Consider the following 22647-nt stretch of genomic DNA (forward strand, 5'->3'; position numbering starts at 1 on the left):
AATCTGAATGAGATCCTTGCTGGGTAGAGTAATCTTGGTTGTAGGTTTTTCCCTTTCATCACTTTAAGTATATCATGCCACTCCCTTCTGGCTTGTAGAGTTTCTGCTGAGAAATCAGCTGTTAACCTTATGGGAGTTCCCTTGTATGTTATTTGCTGTTTTTCTCTTGCTGCTTTCAATAATTTTTCTTTGTCTTTAATTTTTTGCCAATTTGATCACTATGTGTCTCAGCGTGTTTCTCCTTGGGTTTATCCTGTATTGGACTCTGCGCTTCCTGGACTTGGGTGGCTACTTTCTTTCTCATGTTAGGGAATTTTTTGATTATAATCTCTTCAAATATTTTCTCGGATCCTTTCTCTCTCTCTTCTCCTTTTGGGACCCCTATAATGCAAATGTTGTTGCGTTTAGTGTTGTCCCAGAGGTCTCTTAGGCTGTCTTCATTTCTTTTCATCATTCTTTTTTCTTTATTCTGTTCCGCAGCAGTGAATTCCACCATTCTGTCTTCCAGGTCCCTTATCCGTTCTTCTTCCTCAGTTATTCTGCTGTTGATTCCTTCGAGTGTATTTTTCATGTCAGTTACTGTATTGTTCATCTCTGTTAATTTGTTCTCTAATTCTTGTAGGTCTTTGTTAAACATTTCTTGCATCTTCTCGATCTTTGCCTCCATTGTTTTTCCAAGGTCCTGGATCATCTTTACTATCATCATTCTGAATTCTGTTTCTGGAAGGTTGCCAATCTCCACTTCATTTAGTTAGTTTTCTGGGGTTTTATCTTGTTCCTTCATCTGGTAGATAGCCCTCTGCCTTTTCATCTTGTCTATCTTTCTTTGAATGTGTTTTGTGTTCCACAGGCTGCAGGATTGTAGTTCTTCTCTTTTTCATTTATTTCTCATCTGATCTTTTTTTTTTTGCGGTATGCGGGCCTCTCAGTGTTATGGCCTGTCCTGTTCAAGAGTACAGGCTCCGGACGTGCAGGCTCAGCGGCCATGGCTCACAGGCCTAGCCACTCTGCGGCATGTGGGATCTTCCCGGACCAGGGCACGAACTCTTGTCCGCTGCATCGGAAGGCGGACACTGTGCCACCAGGGAAGCCACATTTTTTTTTTTTTAAATTTATTCATTCATTTATTTATTTTTGGCTGTGTTGGGTCTTCGTTTCTGTGTGAGGGCTTTCTCTATTTGCGGCAAGCGGGGGCCACTCTTCATCGCGGTGTGCGGGCCTCTCACTATCACGGCCTCTCGTTGCGGAGCACAGGCTCCAGACACGCAGGCTCAGTAATTGTGGCTCACGGGCCTAGTTGCTCCGCGGCATGTGCGAGCTTTCCAGACCAGGGCTCGAACCCGTGTCCCCTGCATTGGCAGGCAGATTCTCATCCACTGTACCACCAGGGAAGCCCTGATCTGATCTTTTTGATTTTTTTCCTTCTGCTAACTTTGGGTTTGTTTTTCTTCTTTCTCTTAATTTCTTTAGGTGTAGGATTAGGTTGTTTATTTGAAATTTTTCTTGTTTCTTGAGGTAGGATGTGTTGCTATAACCTTCCCTCTTAGCACTGCTTTTGCTGCATCCCATAGGTTTTAGGTTATCATGTTTTCATTGGCATTTGTTTCTAGCTATTTTTTGATTTCCTCTTTGTTTTCTTCAGTGATCTCTTCGTTATTTAGTAGTGTATTGTTTAGCCTCCATGTGTTTGTATTTTTTATGTTTTTTTCCTTAATTGATATGTAGTCTTATAGTGTTGTGGTCGGAAAACATACTTGATATGATTTCAATTTTCTTAAATTTACCAAGGCTTGATTTGTGACCCACGATATATTTTATCATGAGAATGTTCCATGAGCACTTGAGAAGAAAGTGTTTTCTGTTCTTTTTGGATGGAATGTCCTATAAATATCAATTAAGTCCATCTTGTTTAATGTATCATTAAAGCTTGTGTTTTCTTATTCATTTTCATTTTGAATGATCTGTCCATTGGTGAAAGTGGGGTGTTATAGTCCCCTAGTATCATTGTGTTACTGTCGATTTCCCCTTTTATGGCTGTTAGCATTTGCCTTATGTATTGAAGTCCTTGTATGGTTGGTGCATAAATATTTACAAATGTTATATCTTCTTGGATTGATCCCTTGATCATTTTAGGACAGATCTTAAAGATGATTTTAATTTAGTTGTATCTTAGTACTTTTCTTTTTAAGGCAATGTAATAAAAATATATGAGCACTTATTTGATCCCAACTTCCCAATAAGTTTTTATCAATAGTTTCAATTTTGAAATATCTAAAAGGGGCAAATACATGTATTAATTTTTCTTTCATTTATCATTGAACAAATGCTGATTGAGAACTTATTAATAAGAATGGATTGATTACCTGCTCTTATGCCAGTCATTCTTTTAGGGCCTAAGGATGCATCATTTGCTCTCAGGGCACTAATAAAATAGTAGAAAGATTAATAAAATAGACAAAGTATCAGAAGGTATTAATATTTATGTAGAGAATTATAATTGGTTCATATGCATAGTTATAACAGGTTGATAAGAAAGAGAATATGTGAATTGCTTCTTTATACTGGAAAATCAGGGAGCCTCTCTTCAAATGTAACATTTAGTATCTTTAATATTTAAGAAAAATAGTTTCATAGAATTCATATCAAACTTTTTGTTTTAATGAATTTTGCTTAGATTTTATTTGGAGTCCATGTTTAAGGTAACCTTTTCCTGTCCATTGAGGTTTTTTAAATTGACCCTGACTGCCTTACATGTTTTAAGAATTGTTTTTTACATGAAAGTTAAATAATCCCAAAGCATGTTATCTTTAGAAGTGCTTTTAAGATGTGTATGAACTTGAAACTTCCTTTATAACTGTCTGAGAGACTTCCTATTGATTTGTAAGTTTTATTTCTACCTTTTAACTCTCTTTTGTGCTTCTTAATTTAATGTGATTAGACAGAATATTAAGAAATCTTATTTTTAATAAGGAAAATATTTTCTTAGAGTTTACAGATGATAAATTATTGGGTCTTTAGCTAAGGTGTCAGTCACTGATAGACTTATGAATTTCATGAGTTTTGAGCATAAGTTGAGTTTAGCATTTGTGAGTCTATTTTCCCAGGGTAATAGGCAAGGAGAGGATTTCAAGTGAACATTCTGGGAGCAACATCTAAGAATTAAAAACAAACAGGATTCCAGAGCAGGGTGAAAGTAGTTGAGAGTGTGAGAATAAGGAGAGAATTTCATGCAAGGAATTTAATTTTGATGAAATCCAATTTATCATTTTTTTCTATTATGTTTTGTACTTTTGCTGTCATATCTAATAAATCTTCCTAATCCCAAGTCATGAAGATATTCTCCTGTGTTTTCTTCTGAAAGTTTTATAATTTTATACTGTACATTTAGGTCTGTGATCTACTTTGAGTTAATTTTTATAAAAGGTGTGAGGTTTAGATGAAGTTCATTTGTTTTGCATATGGATGACCAGTTGCTCCCACACCAATTATTGTAAAGACTGTCCTTTCTTTATTGCTTCTGTTGCACCTGTATCAAAAATCAAATGGCAATATCTGTGTTCTCTTTCTGGACTCTATTCTGTTTCATTGATCTGAGTGTCTGTCCTTTTGTAAATACTATGCTTTTTTTGGTTTTGTTTTTACAATTTATATTCACTTATTAAAAGGAAACGTTTATAATCTCAAGGTTGAGAAGGATTCTTAAGACCCAGAAAGCAAAAAAAATTAGGGAAGAGATTAATGAATTTGATCATTACAAAATGTAAAAATTTCTTGACCTATTCTATTAACAGTGGTAAAATATAAGAAACAGACTGAGAGGAGATCTTTGCCAGTGCATAATATATGAGGGTTAAAATCTAGAATATAAAAAGAACTACTATGAATAAGAAAAAAGCAAACAAATTACACAATAGAAAGCCATGCAGTCAGTTAACAGGAAAAGAAATAAAGATGGCCAACACATTTTAAAAAAGATTCCTAGTCTTCCAGGTAATCAGAGGAAATAGGTAAAACTTATAAGTTTTATAACATTAAGTATTGGCCAGGATATAGGAAAATGGGAACTCTCCTTCACTGTTGGTGGGGGTATAAATAGGTACAAGTGAAGGACACTTGGCAGTATGTATTAAAATAATAAAAAAGTACATTCTCTATAATCCCAGCAGTACTATAAAAACACTCAACATATATACAGGGAGATCAGTATCAGAATATACATGCAGCAATGCTTATAATAAAATTTGGAGGAATCTAAATGACCCTCATTAGGGGAATGACTAAATTGTAATATTTTTATATTAGAATCCTATATATTACTGTTTATAAGGAGACAGGTTAAGTTTCTCTTTATGGGCCTGAAAACTTCCTGACACTCATTATATAAGCAATATTTTTTCCTTCTTTCACAGAAGAAAGGTAGAATTAAATTGTAACATTGGCAGTTTACAGCAAGATTTGTGTGCTGTTTTCAAGAAAATGGATACTCCTGTGAGAAGTCTTTGTTCATAAAAACATGTTTTTCTGTTGTTTAATGTATCTATTGGGTTGCCCAAAAAGTTCGTTCGAGTTTGTCCGTAAGATGGTACAGAAAAACATGAACAAACTTTCTGGCCAACCCAATATTAGAAAATAAGAGGGAAGCACCTCTAGTGCCTCAAAGGAAATAAGAAAGTTAAGACTGAATATCACCTGGGTTCCAAGTTTCTGCCATGGGAAGGAAATCAATACTGTGCTATCTTGACTATTGTAATTGTAAAGTAATTTTTAAGATCATTTTTCAGCACATATAATATGTTGTTTCATTGTCTTCTGGCTTACATATTTAATTTTTGATGTTCTATTGACCTTACTATTGTTCCTGTGTATGTAATGTGTCATTTTGCTCTGGCTGCTCTTAAGATTTTTTATCTTTGGATGTCAGAGTTTAAGTGTAAAGGAGTGCTTTTCTTTGTGTTTTCCTACTTGAGTAACTTCTTGGATCTATAAATTGATGTTTTCCACCAAATTTGGGATGCTTTTTGCCATAATTTCAGCAAATATTTTTTCTGTTTTTTTCACTCCTCTGCAGGAATTTCAATTACATGTATGTCGGACTTGTTTAATTTGACCTGCAGATCTCTTTGGTTCCTTCTTTTTTTCTCTTTTGTTTTTCAGATTTGGTAATTTCTATTTGTATATCTATATGTGCACTGATAGTTTCTTTCACTTTCTTCAAGTTGCTGTTGAGCACACCAAGCAAATTTTGTTTCAGTTATTGTACTTTTTATCTCTAGAATTTTCTCTTTATATTGTCCACTTTTCAGTTCTTATTCCTCTATTAAGTCACTGATAACATAGTTTCCTTTAATTCATTGAACACATTTTAGTTTAGTTCTTTGACTATATTTAGAGCAGATGCTTTGATATTCTGTCTGATAAATCTAACATGTAGGTCCACTTGGTGACATTTTCTATTGACTGCTTTTTATCCTAAGAAGGGGTCACAGTCCCTTTTCTTTGGCTGTCTAGTAATTTTTGGATGAAACCCAGACATTTCAGGTAATATTTTATAGCAACTCCAGTTTTTTCTCATGTTCTTCTGAGGAACATTGGTTTTTATTTCTAGTAGGCAGGTAACTTGCCTAGATTCCAACTTCATAGTTTGTTTCCTTGGTGGTATGCATTGGATATCTGTTCTTATAGTTTCCCTTTGCTGATTTTTTTAGCTTGGCTTTTGTAAGCCTTCCCTCTGCCTGCCAAATTTGGCAGTCAGCCAAGCATTTGGGGGAGATATGGAGCTTATTTCTGTGGATTCCTTTTTCCTAGGGATTTTCATGAATTTTCCAGTTGTTCTGACAGGTTTTGGCTTTGTATACTTAACATTTCAAGCCTGTTCAGCTTCAGTGTTCTGCCACTTAAGCTATACACAGTTGTAGAGTGCACTCAGTTTAGCAAACCTTCAGACGCATAGCTCTGGTTCTTTATAGCTCAATCTTTCTAATATATTTCTTTCTGTTTTCTGTCTGTGTTTTTGATGGACCCCCTGGAATCTTCCCCATGCTTGCATAGTTTTGCTGTCAGCTAGGGGTTTTGGATATTTATGCTCTCAATTGTTTCTAGGAATTCCTCCTTTAAATTTCTAGCTGTTTTCCCAGCTCTGAATTCTAATCTCTGGCACCTTTAGTCACTTCTATAGTCATGAAACTTGGACCAGTAAACCACAAACTTAATTCATACCCTTCTTGTTGCAGTTCTTTTAAAACTAAATGTTCCTCCAGCCTCTATTTTTTGGACACTTACCAGTGTCTTTAAATACTATTTAAAATTTTTTATTTAATATTTAATGTTTGTTATTTAAGGGGTTCTCATGATAAGTTGCATCCCCTCCTTTACTGGAAGTTGTAGGGACTTGAATAAGCACAAACTTGCAATTCTTACCCTCCTTGTTGCAGTTCTTCTAACATTAAATTCTCCTCCAGCTTGTGTCTGCTTTTTGGATGCTTTCCAGTGTCTTTACATAGTTATGTTTTAAAAATTTTACCTAATATTTTGTAGTGGTTACCTGTGGGAGTTCACAGTATCACTTCTGTAATACTAGAGGTTGCAAGGCTTTGAAAAGCTATAGTTAGCTAATTTTAAGAAAAAGATCATTGAATACCCTGGTTTATTACTTGACTGTGAAGGACAAGTGCCGTATATATGAAAGAACTATTGCCCCTATCAAGTTCTCACAAATGTTACTTATCTTGTGTTTGAACAGTCTATAGCTCTGTTTTAGGCCAGTTAATGTCAACATCAACTACTTGCTATTATTTGCTAACATTTGGTTGAATCTCTTTATTTTAATTCTTAGTTGGTTATTTGGTATTGTGAAAGTCAGTATCTAGTAATTCTTCAGAAATTTAACAATTTAACTTCAGCCCTTATATCTTGCCCTGTAAAGAGACATGGGTATGGGACCAAATAGTGGCAGTTGGCCCATTCCCTACGCTTCAGGGAGCTTCATTGTTAGTGATTATTTAGTGGCAAATGTATGTAGGGAAATGAGATCAGGTCTCATCAGAAATGCAGCTGTATCTTTTATATCATTTTCTAAGAGACATTTTCCAACAATTATGATAGTTGTTATTTACTTATAGATTCTCATTGATGGCAAGTTGGTTTCACGAGCCAGGATATATTCATTGTTCAACCCAAACTTTTGGTTTATATGACAATTCTCTTTTCCCAAAGAGCTGAGTGAGATACTGTCATTGAATGATCATAAGTATTTTTGCTGCGTATTAAAAAAAGATTGTTGGAATGGGAGAAAATATTTGCAAATGATACGACAGGCAAGGGCTTAATCTCCAAAATATATAAACAGCTCATACAACTCAACAACAAAAAAATAAACAACCCAATCGAAAAATGGACAGAAGAGCTTACTAGACATTTCTCCAAAGAAGATCTTCAAGTAGTTACTTGAAAAGATGACCAACATCACTAAATTATTAGAGAAACGCAAATCAAAACTACAATGAGGTATCAACTCATACCAGTCAGAATGGCCATCATCAAAAAATCTACAAACAATAAATGCTGGAGAGGGTGTGGAGAAAAGGGAACCCTCTGGCACTGTTGGTGGGAATGTAAATTGATACAGCCACTATGGAGAACAGTATGGAGGTTCCTTAAAAAACTAAAAACAGAACTACCATATGACCCAGCAATCCCACTACTGGGCATATACCCTGAGAAAACCATAATTCAAAAAGAGTCGTGTACCACAATGTTCATTGCAGCTCTATTTACAATAGCCAGGACATGGAAGCAACCTAAGTGTCCATCGACAGATGAATGGATAAAGAAGATGTGGCACATATATACAATGGAATATCACTCAGCCATAAAAAGAAACGAAATTGAACTATTTGTAGTGAGGTGGATGGACCTAGAGTCTGTCATACAGAGTGAAGTAAGTCAGAAAGAGAAAAACAAATACCATATGCTAACACATATCTATGGAATCTAAAAAAAAAAATACGTTCTGAAGAACCTAGGGGCAGGACAGGAATAAAGACGCAGACCTACTAGAGAATGGACTTGAGGACACGGGGAGGGGGAAGGGTAAGCTGGGACGAAGTGAGAGTGGCATGGACTTATATATACTACCAAATGTAAAATCGATAGCTAGTGGGAAGCAGCTGCATAGCACAGGGAGATCAGGTCTGTGCTTTGTGACCACCTAGAGGGGTGGGATAAGGAGGGTGGGAGGGAGGGAGATGCAAGAGAGAAGAGTTATGGGGATATATATATAGCTGATTCACTCTGTTATAAAGCAGAAACTAACACACCATTGTAAAGCAATTATACTCCAATAAAGATGTTAAAAAAAAAACAACTCCAATGAGGTACCACCTCACACTGGTCAGAATGGGCATCATTAAAAAGTCTACAAATAACAAATGCTGGAGAGGGTGTGGAGAAAAGGGAACCCTACAACACTGTTGGTGGGAATGTAAGTTGGTACAGCCACTATGGAAAACAGTATGGAGGCTCCTCAGAAAGCTGAAAATAGAGTTACCATATGATCCAGCAATCCCACTCCTGGGAATATACCTGGTCAAAACTATAGTTCAGAAAGATACATGAGCCCCTATATTCATAGAAGCACTGTTCACAATAGCCAAAATATGGAAACAACCTAAATGTCCATTGACAGGTGAATGGATAAAGATGTGGTATATGTATATGATGGAATACTACTCAACCATAAAAAATAATGAAATAATGCCATTTGCAGCAACATGGATGCAACTAGAGATTATCATACTAAGTGAAGTAAGTCAGAAAGAGAAAAACGAATACTGTATTATATCACTTATATGTGAAATCTAAAATATGGCACAAATAAGTTTATCTACAAAACAAAAACCGACTCATAGATATAGAGAACAGACTTGTGGTTGCCAAGGGTGGTGGGGGGAGAGGGATGGACTGGGAGTTTGGGGTTGGTAGATGCAAACTATTACATTTAGAATCGATAAACAACAAGGTCCTACTGTATAGCGTGGGGAACTATATTCAATATCCTGTGATAAACCATAATGGAAAAGAATATGAAAGAATGTTTATGTGTGTATAACTGAGTCACTTTGCTGCACAGCAGAGATTGGCACAGCATTGTAAATCACTTATACTTCAATAAAAATAAATAAATAAAAAGATTATTTATGAATTTAGAAATCTTCAATAAAGAAAATATTTTATTGTACAGGTACAGTTACTAGCAAAGAAAATTATCTACTCATATTTAAACCTGCTGGTGAATTCAAAGAACGACTTGGCTCTGGCTCATATTCTCAATATTCCTGATAGAGGACTTGGAAGAGAAGCCTTCACTGATTTGAAACATGCTGCTCGAGAGAAACAGATGTCTATCTTTTTGGTATGGACATGTTACCTTTTCAATATTTATTTTAAAGACTCTCTGAACAGTGGATCCATGTACCTTAATATAGAATTCTTTTAACTATGACAGAGCAACTTTTAAATTGTGAATATGTGTTCTATGTCATGTATTTGAAAATCCGTGGTAGTTTTGTTTTTTACTGTATATTTTACTATATATATAGTTCATAATTACTATATATATAGTTCATAATTTTACTATATATATAGTTCAAGAATTTCTCTAAAGCTGTGTTTCCCTACATGTGTTCTGCGGAGTGCTAACCCTGTTAGATTCTCCTTGAATAAATTATTTCCAGAGGCAAAAGTGCCTGTTCAATGCTCTTTGAATAAATGTTTCCAAGGGCAAAAAGTTGGAAATCGTGTATACTCTTACTGGATATATGTAATGCATGTATACTTCTTCCAAGAAGTCCTACCATAAAGAAACCTGCTTAAGTTAACCTTGTTATTTAACCTGTCATTTCCTAAGTTATTTAACCATGGAACTTTCCCCAGATTATTTAAATTTCATAGATTTTTCCTTTCTTAGGATATGCTTTGGAAAATACAGCTTTAGAACATTTTGTCTTTGATGGAGATGGCCTAATGTATAGCCATCATATTATATATATGTATTTTTATCATTGTAAAGGCAAGACCTTTTGAACTACACATGATCAAATGATCCAAAAATGTGCAAGCTAGATGGGGCTTCGTGATTATCTAGTCTAAACCTTTATTTTTCAAATAAAGAAGCTAAGGCTTGGAAGAGTTGAATTAATTGTTCAACTTTGAATAAATCAACACAATTGACACAGAAAAATCCCTTTGTTCCATATAACAATTCCAGTAGCCAGTAGTCAGTCTATTTAAGAATATATTTATTTTTTATAGAATACCACTGTCTAATTCTTTATAGACAGTGATATACTCTTCTTTTTATGGCCATGCTGTGCGGCTTGCGGGATCGTAGTACCCCGACCAGGGATTGAACCGGAGCCCCCTGCAGTGGAAGTGCAGAGGCCTGACCACTGGACCACCAGGGAATTCCCAACAATGATATACTCTTACGAACATATTCTTACGCCCTTAATTTGTCTCTAACTTGGCTCCTCAGTCTCAGTCTCCACCTGTGTTGCCATCACCCTTGCTGGCATGAATTCTACCTAACAGTTGTTTCTTTGATTATTTGCTTCTGAATGAAAATGTGGCATGAGTTATAAAAAGTGCTTCTCTTTACCTGTGTACCTAGAAATATGTAAATATGTCTAGCTTCATAAAATAAGGTGTAGTTTTAACTTACTAAATCATTAAACATAACCAAATTATTTGTTTTAATTCATAGGTGGCTACATCATTTATTAGAACAATAGAGCTTGGAGGGAAAGGATATGCACCATCACCATCTGATCCTTTAAGGACACATATAAAAGGATTGTCTAATTTTATTAATTTCATTGACAAATTAGATGAAATTCTTGGAGAAATACCAAATCCAAGGTATGACAAATGGGTGTTATTAGTCTGTCTTTAAAACTTCACAGAATCAGAGGTAGATTAAAAGTTAAGAGCTATTGAAATGACCAAGCATCAGACTAAGCTAGGAAGAAGAAACAAAATATCTATATGAGGGAGGGATAAATTAGGAGTTTGGGATTAGCAGATACAAACTACTATATATACAGTAGGTAAACAACAATGTCCTACTGTATAGCACAGGGAACTATATTCAATATCCTGTGATAAACTATAATAGGAAAGAATCGCTTTTACTGTACACCAGAAATTAACATGACATTGTTAATCAACTATACTTCAATTAATAAAATATCTAGATTAATAAATTATAATCACATGACCTTTCCCCCTAAATTTCTGCTTATCTGTCATTCTAAAATTTTTGCCAAAGTCAAATGGCATGTTCAAATTAAATTTGACTAGAGAAGAGGGCTTACCATTCATTTTTTTTCTGGAAGAAATAGATTTTTGAGGATTGGAAATGACTGAATAGATAATTTCTTTAAACTTTTTATTTAGCAATAAAGGAAACTCATACCAAGAATGAGTCAGGAAATTGATAAAAATATAATGAATTTTATATTCCGTTTTCTGCTAGGTTTTTTTCATTTTCTTTTTTTTTTTTTTTTTACATCTTTATTGGAGTATAATTGCTTTACAATGGTGTGTTAGTTTCTGCTTTATAACAAAGAGAATCAGTTATACATACACATATGTTCCCATATCTCTTCCCTCTTGCATCTCCCTCCCTCCCACCCTCCCTATCCCACCCCTCCAGGCAGTCACAAAGCACCGAGCTGATCTCCCTGTGCTATGCGGCTGATTCCCACTAGCTATCTACCTTACATTTGGTAGTGTATATATGTCCATGCCTCTCTCGCTTTGTCACAGCTTACCCTTCTCCCTCCCCGTATCCTCAAGTCCATTCTCTAGTAGGTCTGTGTCTTTATTCCTGTCTTACCCCTAGGTTCTTCATGACATTTTTTTTTCTTAGATTCCATATATATGTGTTAGCATACAGTATTTGTCTTTCTCTTTCTGACTTACTTCACTCTGTATGACAGACTCTAGGTCTATCCACCTCATTACAAATAGCTCAATTTCGTTTTTTTTTATGGCGGAGTAATATTCCATTGTATATATGTGCCACATCTACTTTATCCATTCATCCGATGATGGGCACTTAGGTTGTTTCCATCTCCGGGCTATTGTAAAGAGAGCTGCAGTGAACAATTTGGTACATGACTCTTTTTGAATTATGGTTTTCTCAGGGTATATGCCCAGTAGTGGGATTGCTGGGTCATATGGTAGTTCAATTTGTAGTTTTTTAAGGAACCTCCATACTGTTCTCCACAGTGGCTGTATCAATTTACGTTCCCACCAACAGTGCAAGAGGGTTCCCTTTTTTCCATACCCTTTCCAGCATTTATTGTTTGTAGATTTTTTGATGATGGCCATTCTGACTGGTGTAAGATGATATCTCATTGTAGTTTTGATTTGCATTTCTCTAATGATTAATGATGTTGAGCATTCTTTCATGTGTTTGTTGACAGTCTGTATATCTTCTTTGGAGAAATGTCTATTTAGGTCTTCTGCCCATTTTTGGATTGGCTTGTTTGTTTTTTTGTTATTGAGCTGCATGAGCTGCTTATAAATTTTGGAGATTAATCCTTTGTCAGTTGCTTCATTTGCAAATATTTTCTCCCATTCTGAGGGTTTTCTTTTGGTCTTGTTTATGGTTTCCTTTGCTGTGCAAAAGCTTTTAACTTTCATTAGGTCCCATTTGTTTATTTTTATTTCCATTTCTCTAGGAGGTGGGTCAAAAAGGATCTTGCTGTGATTTATGTCATAGAGTGTTCTACCTATGTTTTCCTCTAAGAGTTTGATAGTTTCTGGCCTTACATTTAGGTCTTTAATCCATTTTGAGCTTATTTTTGTGTATGGTGTTAGGGAGTGATCTAATCTCATACTTTTACATGTAGCTGTCCAGTTTTCCCAGCACCACTTATTGAAGAGGCTGTCCTTTCTCCACTGTACATTCCTGCCTCCTTTATCAAAGATAAGGTGACCATATGTGCGTGGGTTTATCTCTGGACTTTCTATCCTGTTCCATTGATCTGTCTTTCTGTTTTTGTGCCAGTACCAGACTGTCTTGATTACTGTAGCTTTGTAGTATAGTCTGAAGTCAGGGAGCCTGATTCCTCCAGCTCCATTTTTCGTTCTCAAGATTGCTTTGGATATTTGGGGTCTTTTGTGTTTCCATACAAATTGTGAAATTTTTTGTTCTAGTTCTGTGAAAAATACCAGTGGTAGTTTGATAGGGATTGCATTGAATCTGTAGATTGCTTTGGGTAGTATAGTCATTTTCACAATCTTGATTCTTCCAATCCAAGAACATGCTTTATCTCTCCATCTATTTGTATCATGTTTAATTTCTTTCATCAGTGTCTTATAATTTTCTACATACAGGTATTTTGTCTCCATAGGTAGGTTTATTCCTAGATAGTTTATTCTTTTTGTTGCAGTGGTAAATGGGAGTGTTTTCTTGATTTCACTTTCAGATTTTTCATCATTAGTATATAGGAATGCCAGAGATTTCTGTGCATTAATTTTGTATCCTGCTACTTTACCAAATTCATTGATTAGCTCTAGTAGTTTTCTGGTAGCATCTTTAGGATTCTCTATGTATAGTATCATGTCATCTGCAAACAGTGACAGCTTTACTTCTTCTTTTCCGATTTGGATTCCTTTTATTTCCTTTTCTTCTCTGATTGCTGTGGCTAAAACTTCCAAAACTATGTTGAATAAGAGTGGTGAGAGTGGGCAACCTTGTCTTGTTCCTGATCTTAGTGGAAATGCTTTCAGTTTTTCACCATTGAGGACGATGTTGGCTGTGGGTTTGTCATATATGGCCTTTATTATGTTGAGGAAAGTTCCCTCTATGCCTATGTTCTGCAGGGTTTTTATCATAAATGGGTGTTGAATTTTGTCGAAAGCTTTCTCTGCATCTATTGAGATGATCATATGGTTTTTCTCCTTCAATTTGTTAATATGGTTTATCACATTGATTGATTTGCGTATATTAAAGAATCCTTGCATTCCTGGAATAAACCCCACTTGATCATGGTGTCTGATCCTTTTAATGTGCTGTTGGATTCTGTTTGCTAGTATTTTGTTGAGGATTTTTGCATCTATGTTCATCAGTGATATTGGCCTGTAGTTTTCTTTCTTTGTGACATCCTTGTCTGGTTTTGGTATCAAGGTGATGGTGGCCTCGTAGGATGAGTTTGGGAGTGTTCCTCCCTCTGCTATATTTTGGAAGAGTTTGAGGATAGGTGTTAGCTCTTCTGTAAATGTTGGATAGAATTCGCCTGTGAAGCCATCTGGTCCTGAGCTTTTGTTCGTTGGAAGATTTTTAATCACAGTTTCAATTTCAGTGCTTGTGATTGGTCTGTTCATATTTTCTGTTTCTTCCTGATTCAGTCTTGGCAGGTTGTGCATTTCTAAGAATATGTCCATTTCTTCCAGGTTGTCCATTTTATTGGCATAGAGTTGCTTATAGTAATCTCCCATTTTCTTTTGTATTTCTGCAGTGTCAGTTGTTACTTCTCCTTTTTCATTTCTAATTCTATTGATTTGAGTCTTCTCCCTTTTTTTCTTGATGAGTCTGGCTAATGGTGTATCAATTTTGTTTATCTTCTCAAAGAACCAGCTTTTAGTTTTATTGATCTTTGCTATCGTTTCCTTCATTTCTTTTTCATTTATTTCTGGTCTGATTTTTATGATTTCTTTCCTTCTTCTAACTTTGGGGTTTTTTTGTTCTTCTTTCTCTAATTGCTTTAGGTGCAAGATTAGGTTGTTTATTGGAGATTTTCTTGTTTCTTAAGGTAGGATTGTATTGCTATAAACTTCCCTCTTAGAATTGCTTTTGCTGCATCCCATAGATTTTGGGTCGTCGTGTCTCCATTGTCATTTGTTTCTAGGTATTTTTTGATTTCCTCTTTGATTTCTTCAGTGATCACTTCGTTATTAAGTAGTGTATTGTTTATCCTCCATGTATTTGTAGTTTTTACAGATCTTTTCCTGTAATTGATATCTAGTCTCATAGCGTTGTGGTTGGAAAAGATACTTGATACAATATCAATTTTCTTAAATTTACCAAGGCTTGATTTGTGACCCAAGATATGATCTATCCTGGAGAATGTTCCATGAGCACTTGAGAAAAATGTGTATTCTGTCGTTTTTGGATGGAATGTCCTATAAATATCAATTAAGTCCATCTTGTTTAATGTATCATTTAAAGCTGGTGTTTCCTTATTTATTTTCAGTTTGGATGATCTCTCCATTGGTGACAGTGGGTGTTAAAGTCCCCTACTATGAATGTGTTACTGTCGATTTCCCCTTTTATGGCTGTTAGTATTTGCCTTATGTATTGAGGTGCTCCTATGTTGGGTGCATAAATATTTACAATTGTTATATCTTCTTCTTGGATTGATCCCTTGATTATTATGTAGTATCCTTCTATGTCTCTTGTAATAGTCTTTATTTTAAAGTCTATTTTGTTTGATATGAGAATTGCTACTGCAGCTTTCTTTTGGTTTCCATTTGCATGAAATATCTTTTTCCATCCCCTTTCAGTCTGTATGTGTCCCTAGGTCTGAAGTGGGTCTATTGTAGACAGCAAATATATGGGTTTTGTTTTTGTATCCATTCAGCCAATCTGTGTCTTTTGGTGGGAGCATTTAGTCCATTTACATTTAAGGTAATTACCGATATGTATGTTCCTATTCCCATTTTCTTAATTTTTTGGGTTCATTATTGTAGGTCTTTTCCTTCTCTTTTGTTTCTTGCCTAGAGAAGTTCCTTTAGCATTTGTGGTAAAGCTGGTTTGGTGGTGCTGAACTCTCTCAGCTTTTGCTTGTCTGTAAAGGTTTTAATTTCTCCATCAAATCTGAATGAGATTCTTGCTGGGTAGAGGAATCTTGGTTGCAGGTTTTTCTCCTTCATCACTTTAAATGTCCTGCCAGTCCCTTCTGGCTTGCAGAGTTTCTGCTGAAAGATCAGCTGTTAACCTTATGGGGATTCCCTTGTGTGTTATTTGTTGTTTTTCCCTTACTGCTTTTAATATGTTTTCTTTGTATTTAATTTTTGACAGTTTGATTAATATGTGTCTTGGCGTATTTCTCCTTGGATTTATCCTGTATGGGACTCTCTGTGCTTCCTGGACTTGATTATCTATTTCCTTTCCCATATTAAGGAAGTTTTCAACTCTAATGTCTTCAAATATTTTCTCATACCCTTTCTTTTTCTCTTCTTCTTCTGGAACCCCTATAATTTGAATGTTGGTGCGTTTAATGTTGTCCCAGAGGTCTCTGAGACTGTTGTCGGTTCTTTTCATTCTTTTTTTCTTTATTCTGCTCTGCAGTAGTTATTTCCACTATTTTATCTTCCAGGTCACTTATCCGTTCTTCTGCCTCAGTTATTCTACTATTGATCCCATCTAGAGTATTTTTAATTTCATTTATTGTGTTGTTCATCGTTGTTTGTTTCATATTTAGTTCTTCTAGGTCCTTGTTAAATGTTTCTTGCATTTTGTCTATTCTATTTCCAAGATTTTAGATCATCTTTACTATCATTATTCTGAATTCTTTTTCAGGTAGACTGCCTATTTCCTCTTCATTTGTTAGGTCTGGTGGGGTTTTATCTTGCTCCTTCATCTGCTGTGTGTTTTTCTGTCTTCTTATTTTCCTTATCTTACTGTGTTTGTGGTCTCCTTTTTGCAGGATGTAGGTTCGTAGTTCCCGTTGTGTTTGGTGTCTGTCATTTTCTTATGCATAAATTTTTGATTTGTTTTTAAATGATACTGGAATTAAGAGGTGTTTTTAATCAGATAGACTCTTATTTATAATATTGGTGTATTTTATGGTGAGTTAATTTTAGATTAATTTGTGGGGGGCAGAAATGGGTTGTATATGCTAGCAATCATGAGAGATCATTGTCAGTTTGATGGGTATGCCATAGAATAGTACTAATAAAAATAGCTGGTATTTATTGAACACTGACTATGTATCAGACATTACACTGAACTCTTTATGGGGATTATCATTTGATCATTAAAAGAAGCTTACATTGTAGTTGCTAGATAAATACTCAGTTTAGAGAGGAAGAAACTGAAGCACTGGTGTAACTTACCTTAGTCACATTGTTATTAAGTAGCAGAGTTGGGATCTGAATTCACTTCTGACCCAGGGACCCATTCTCTTAATCGCTATATTTTATTCTATGAAACGTCTTTCCATTTTAAGATTCCAAGAAGAATTTTTTTCAGGATTTTATTCTGAACTGTTTCCTTCTGTCTTCTTATATGGATATCTGTTACAACGAAGTGAATTTGGAAGAGGGTTTGAATATGTCTTATAGTCAATATCAGTGACATCTGAATTTCTAAATAATATATTGGCCAGCCATTTCTTCTGAGGTAGCATATAATTAATTTTAAAGAATACTATATTTTTGGCAAAGCAAAATAGATATATTTTGTTGAAGTCAAATGGTACTATAGACTTACAGTAATAAAATCCTCAGAGGAATTGACTTTTAATATTTTTATTTGTGTTTATTTCTCTATTTACCTCATTTAAATGAAATTTTTATGCAGCTATTTTTAAAATTTTTATTGAACTATAGTTGATTTACAATATCATGTTAGTTTCAGGTATACAGCATAGTGTTTCAGTATTTTTGCAGTTTATATTCCATTATAGGTTATTATAAGATATTGGGTATAATTTCCTGTGCTATACAGTAAATCCTTGTTGCCTATCTATTTTATGTATAGTAGTTTGTATCTTTTAATCCTGTACTCCTAATTTATCCCTCCCCCCTCTCCCCTTTGGTAACCATAAACTAGTTTTCTATGTCTGTGAGTCTGTTTCTGTTTTGTATATATGTGTATTTGTCTTTATTTTTTTAGATTCCACATATAAGTGATATCATTTAGTATTTGTCTTTCTCTGTCTGACTTACTTCACTAAGCATAGTATTCTCTATGTCTATCCACAGTGTTACAAATGGCAATATTTCATTCTTACCTGTTCGATTAAGCGCTAGGGTTGCTTCCATGTCTTGGCTATTGTAAATAGTGCTTTTCTGAATATTGGAGTGCATATATCTTTCCGAATTAGTGTTTTCATTTTTTCCAGATATATACCCAGGAGGAAAATTGCCAGATCATATGGTAGTTCTATTTTTAGTTTTTTAAGGAACCTCCATAGTGTCTTCCATGGTGGCCGTACCAGTTTACATTCCCAGCAGCAGTGTTTGAGATTCCCTTATCTCCACATCCTCTCCAACACTTGTTATTTGTAGACTTTTTGATGATAGCCATTCTGACAGGTGTGCGGTGATACCTTATTGTGGTTTTGATTTGCATTTCTCTAATAATTAGCGATGTTGAGCATCTTTTCATGTGCCTGTTAGCCATCTGTATGTCTTGTCTGGAAAAATGTCTATTCAGGTCTTCTGCCCAATTTTTGATTAGTTGATTTGTTTTTTGATACTGAGTTATATGAGCTGTCTGTATCTTGGATATTAAGCCCTTGTTGGTCTATGCAGCTAATTTTGAGTTTCAATTTTAGGCATTATTTATTAACTTCCTACCATGGAAGATGAGGATTTGCCACCCACTCACCAACCTCCCAATACTCCTCTTTTCCTCTCCCCCTCCTACCACACACACAGACACATACACACACTTCTCTTCTTCTCTCCTTCTAATATAGTTATACCACAGTATCAGGTTAAATCATATTTTAGGATTTACATTATTATAACTCTGTATTTATTACCTACAGCTAAGCTATATTATATACTGTTATTATACTTCCTTTCTTGTATACATTTTTGGTTTTTTTCTGGAGTCAATGATTATCTACTTTTTTCTCTTGCTTTGCTTCTTATATATTTATTATCAATTCTTTATCAAGTTTGCCAATGAAAGTATACAATTTCTTCTTTTTTATTAGGTCATCTATCAGTTCTGATTTTTGCCCTTGAAGACATTCCTTCTGGAGAGTCATCTGTCTTCTTCATTGAGTCTGTATACTTTTGCTTGCTAGGCCTGTTTCAGAGTGTCAGCCATGAAGCTTCATCATCTTGTGAATTTTCTTTGCCTCTGCCTTGTTTCCAGGATTCCATGACTTTATTTTTAATTGGTTAAACCCCTTATTTTGCTCAAGTAGCTTTCTGAGAAAAAGTAAATGGGAGATATATATCATTATTCTCACATTTGATTTTATGTGATCTTATGCTTCATTTATTTCTCCAAGGTTATTTAATTTATATGATCATTTTTCATCTGCTTCCTGGATAGTCTTTGTTTTATCTAGTTGAATGTTTTTCTTTTTGCTTCTGTTGCCCTCTTTCATGTTCCTAAAATGTAGGGTGATTCTGGACTGTTGTTTCATATTTAGGAATGAGACCCTATAAGGGTGATTAGCAGCTCTATACAGTGGACTTCATTATAGCATAGTAGCTACTTGGCTCTTTTATTGGAAATTCTACAAATGTGAATAATTGCAGGTCTTTTCTTTGGAACTTACCCCAAAATTTCCACAATGGCATCCTTTAGTCTCTTTCTGAAAGCAGTAAGTCTGGCTAGCAATATTCTGGGATTTGAGGGAGGGTAGGTTGATGCTGAGCCACCCAGTTCAATAGGTAGACTTTTGCTCAGTCCCTCTGTTTTCAGTCATTGGTACCTATAGGTCTGGAGCCTCTCTGGCTTAGTTTCTTCAGCGTAATCCTGCTTTCCATGCTGAGGTGACAGAAGTGCACTAGCCTGATTGCTCAGAATAAGAGAGGAGATTCAGGGGTCGAAGTATTCCTCACATAGAGTGTCAACCAGCTTTCTTATTTGCAATGACACCTTCACCATAGCCTTCAGTATTGCCTTCAGTTTCTGAGATTACTTCTTATTGGTCTATCTTTTGCAGTTAACTTATGTTGTAGCTTTCTGTGTTCTGGGTAGTCAGTTATCACCTTTCCATCTGCTCTTCGTCTTTCTGTACTTTCATGATATGTCTCTGCTCTCGACTATTGTCTCCTCTCCCATTCTGTTTTTCTTTATGGATTTAAAACATTTTCCTTTTTGTCACTTTAGTGGCACTTTAGGAGGGAGCAGATATAAGTGCATATATTCAATCCAATGTAATTTTATAATTATATTCCTTTTTGGAGGAATTTCTAGTTGGGGTAAGTTAACAGGGTAAAAGTACATCCATACATATACTTTTGTACAAAAGGGTAGAAGTACGTTTTAGAGGCACCTAGGGTACACTTCAGTTCTTCAATTTAGCAGCCATCTATTTTGAATATCCTGTTTGGTCATAATGAGCAATTAATCTGTGTTCTAGGGATGATACTGAAGAAGTGGGTGTTTAAATAGTCCATCTGAGCAATCTCTATTTTCTTCTGTAAGGTGATTTTTGCATATGTTAAGTATATATGCATTTCATGGTTATAAATAGTAAAGTTATCAAAAACTTAAAACATGTATTCTATTTATGTAATAATGGAAAGATGTACAGAGGAAAGGACAGTTGCCCTAGTTTGTGGGAGCCGGGGATAAGAGTGTCAGGAGTATTTACCTGGATGTTTGTTAACGGTTGAGCTTAAGGATGAACTTGAAGGAGTTAACCAGACATGGAGAATGGTGGTGAAATGAAGTCCAGATGGGGAGAAGGGAGGATATTTCCTATAGTATGGGTAACCTATTGGGACAATGTTTCATTGGTTATTCATTTTGTCTCATAATTTCAACTTCTACTAGTCCTTTAGCCACAGTCTATAAAGATTATAAGAAAAAACAACAAATCATCTTCTGTTTTTGTCAGTTCCTTCCTTTTATAGCTCAAAGTCTTGAAAAAATACTGTCTTTTATTCCACTTCCCAATTTCTAATGATTTAAAATATCTTGAATATGTCTCATGAGGCTGTAAACTCTGTGAGAGCTTTATTGATTTTCTTCACTAATATTCCCTAGCCCTAGAACAGTTTCTGGCACAGAGTAGGCACTCAATACTTATTTACTTGTCTGTGTTTAACTGACTCACACTTATTCACTTTTCCACTCTACTGAAGCTGTTTTGCGAAAGATCTTCTTATGATCTTCTAGTTGGCATAGCCTCTGGTCTCTTTGAGTCCTGAAGTTTGATCATTTTCTCTTTTAGAGCTCTTTTCCCCATAACTTCTGAGATTTTGTTTTCTTATTTTCTACTTAGCTCTCTGACTGCATATATGCAAATTCTAAATCCATAGTTCAGTGAAATCCAAACTCTTTCCTGAGCTTCCAAAATATATCTTTATGTACCTATAGGTTATTATGTCCAATGAAACTCAAACTTAGCATCTCCCAAACTAAATCTTCATCTTTCCCTGCGTACCTGCTTGATGGGTACCTCCTCCCAAAGTATCCAGCTTGATGAAGCCTTTCTGCCTCCAGCTGCCCAAGCAGAAATTTGAAACATATGTTTTTATTATTATTATTTTAGTACATCTTTATTGGAGTATAATTGCTTCACAGTACTGGGTTAGTTTCTGTTGTACAACAAAATGAATCAGCCATATGCATACCTATATCCCCATATCCCCTCCCTCTTGAACCTCCCTCCCATCCTCCGTATCCCACCCCTCTAGGTGGTCACAAAGCACTGAGCTGATCTCCCTGTGCTATGCAGCTGCTTCCCACTAGCTATCTGTTTTACATTTGGTAGTGTATATATGTCCATGCCACTCTCTCATGTCGTCCCAGCTTACCCTTCCCCCTCTCCATGTCCTCAAGTCCATTCTTCCTTTCACTGTCCCTTCATTCACTAAGATCCATCAATTCTTCTTACTTAACATTTTTGATATTCGTTATCTCTATTCCTGTAGCTACTATCTTATTTCCATTTTTTATGGAAAGTCTGTTTTCAGACTTCCATCCTTTCTTGCCTGGACTTTTTTTACTTATCTCCAAGTTGTTCATTCTGCCTCCAGTCTTGAGTTGCCCCATCCTGTTGTTCTCACTGCTGTCAGTGGTCTTTTCAAAGCAGCAGATGTTACCGCCATAATTAAAACCCTTCAATGATTCCATATTAGGTACAGGATAAAAATCCAGAAACCTCAGTATGGTGTACAAATTCTATACTCTCTACCTCCTGATTGTATCTCACCCTGGCCTCTGTCCCTCAACCTTAAAACTCAGAGATAAAAATGATTTAACCCTTGTAGCTGAGTGTAAGTTTGTACTAATTGTCTTATAATAGGGTGGTGGTGGTGGTAGGGAATCACAATAATCTTTGAGTCCAAGGAATGGTGGGGAATAGACAGACAGGGGAGGAATCCAAATCACACTTACCTCTCTGCTGCCAGCTTTTCATCAGACCATCTTAGCTATAGTATGGTTGCATTTCTACACTTTGCCAGTAGGTGCCACCATAAAATACATACTGTACTTTCACCTGAAAAACATCTTAAATTAGGAGTTTCAGGTTACATAAATTAGTTAGCACCCTGTTGTTCAAATGTTTAAAATTCTGTATTTCAATTTTATTACATAACAACTTTTTAGTACACACCTGCATTATATTTATTGGACTAAATATTATGCATTTATAGAATGTTAAGTCTAGCTGAAATTATCCAGTCCAGAATCCTAGTGTTACATTTCTCATTTTA

General features: G+C 35.4%; 1 protein-coding gene across 5 annotated transcripts in view; it reads left to right on the forward strand.

Annotated features, from left to right (window-relative positions):
* Positions 1-22647, forward strand: part of PARPBP (PARP1 binding protein) — a 106958-nt gene that overhangs the window by 33133 nt on the left and 51178 nt on the right. For all 5 annotated transcript variants that reach the window (XM_027107352.1, XM_027107354.1, XM_027107355.1 and 2 more), the window contains 2 exons: positions 9239-9409; positions 10760-10914. In XM_027107352.1, coding sequence (XP_026963153.1) covers positions 9239-9409; positions 10760-10914 — 326 coding nt within the window. The remainder of the gene's footprint in view (positions 1-9238; positions 9410-10759; positions 10915-22647) is intronic.

This window comes from Aethalodelphis obliquidens, unplaced genomic scaffold (assembly GCF_003676395.1).
Source record: "Aethalodelphis obliquidens isolate GAN/ISIS:26980383/991018 unplaced genomic scaffold, ASM367639v1 scaffold8, whole genome shotgun sequence".
In the NCBI taxonomy this organism is placed as follows: Eukaryota; Metazoa; Chordata; class Mammalia; order Artiodactyla; family Delphinidae; genus Aethalodelphis; species Aethalodelphis obliquidens.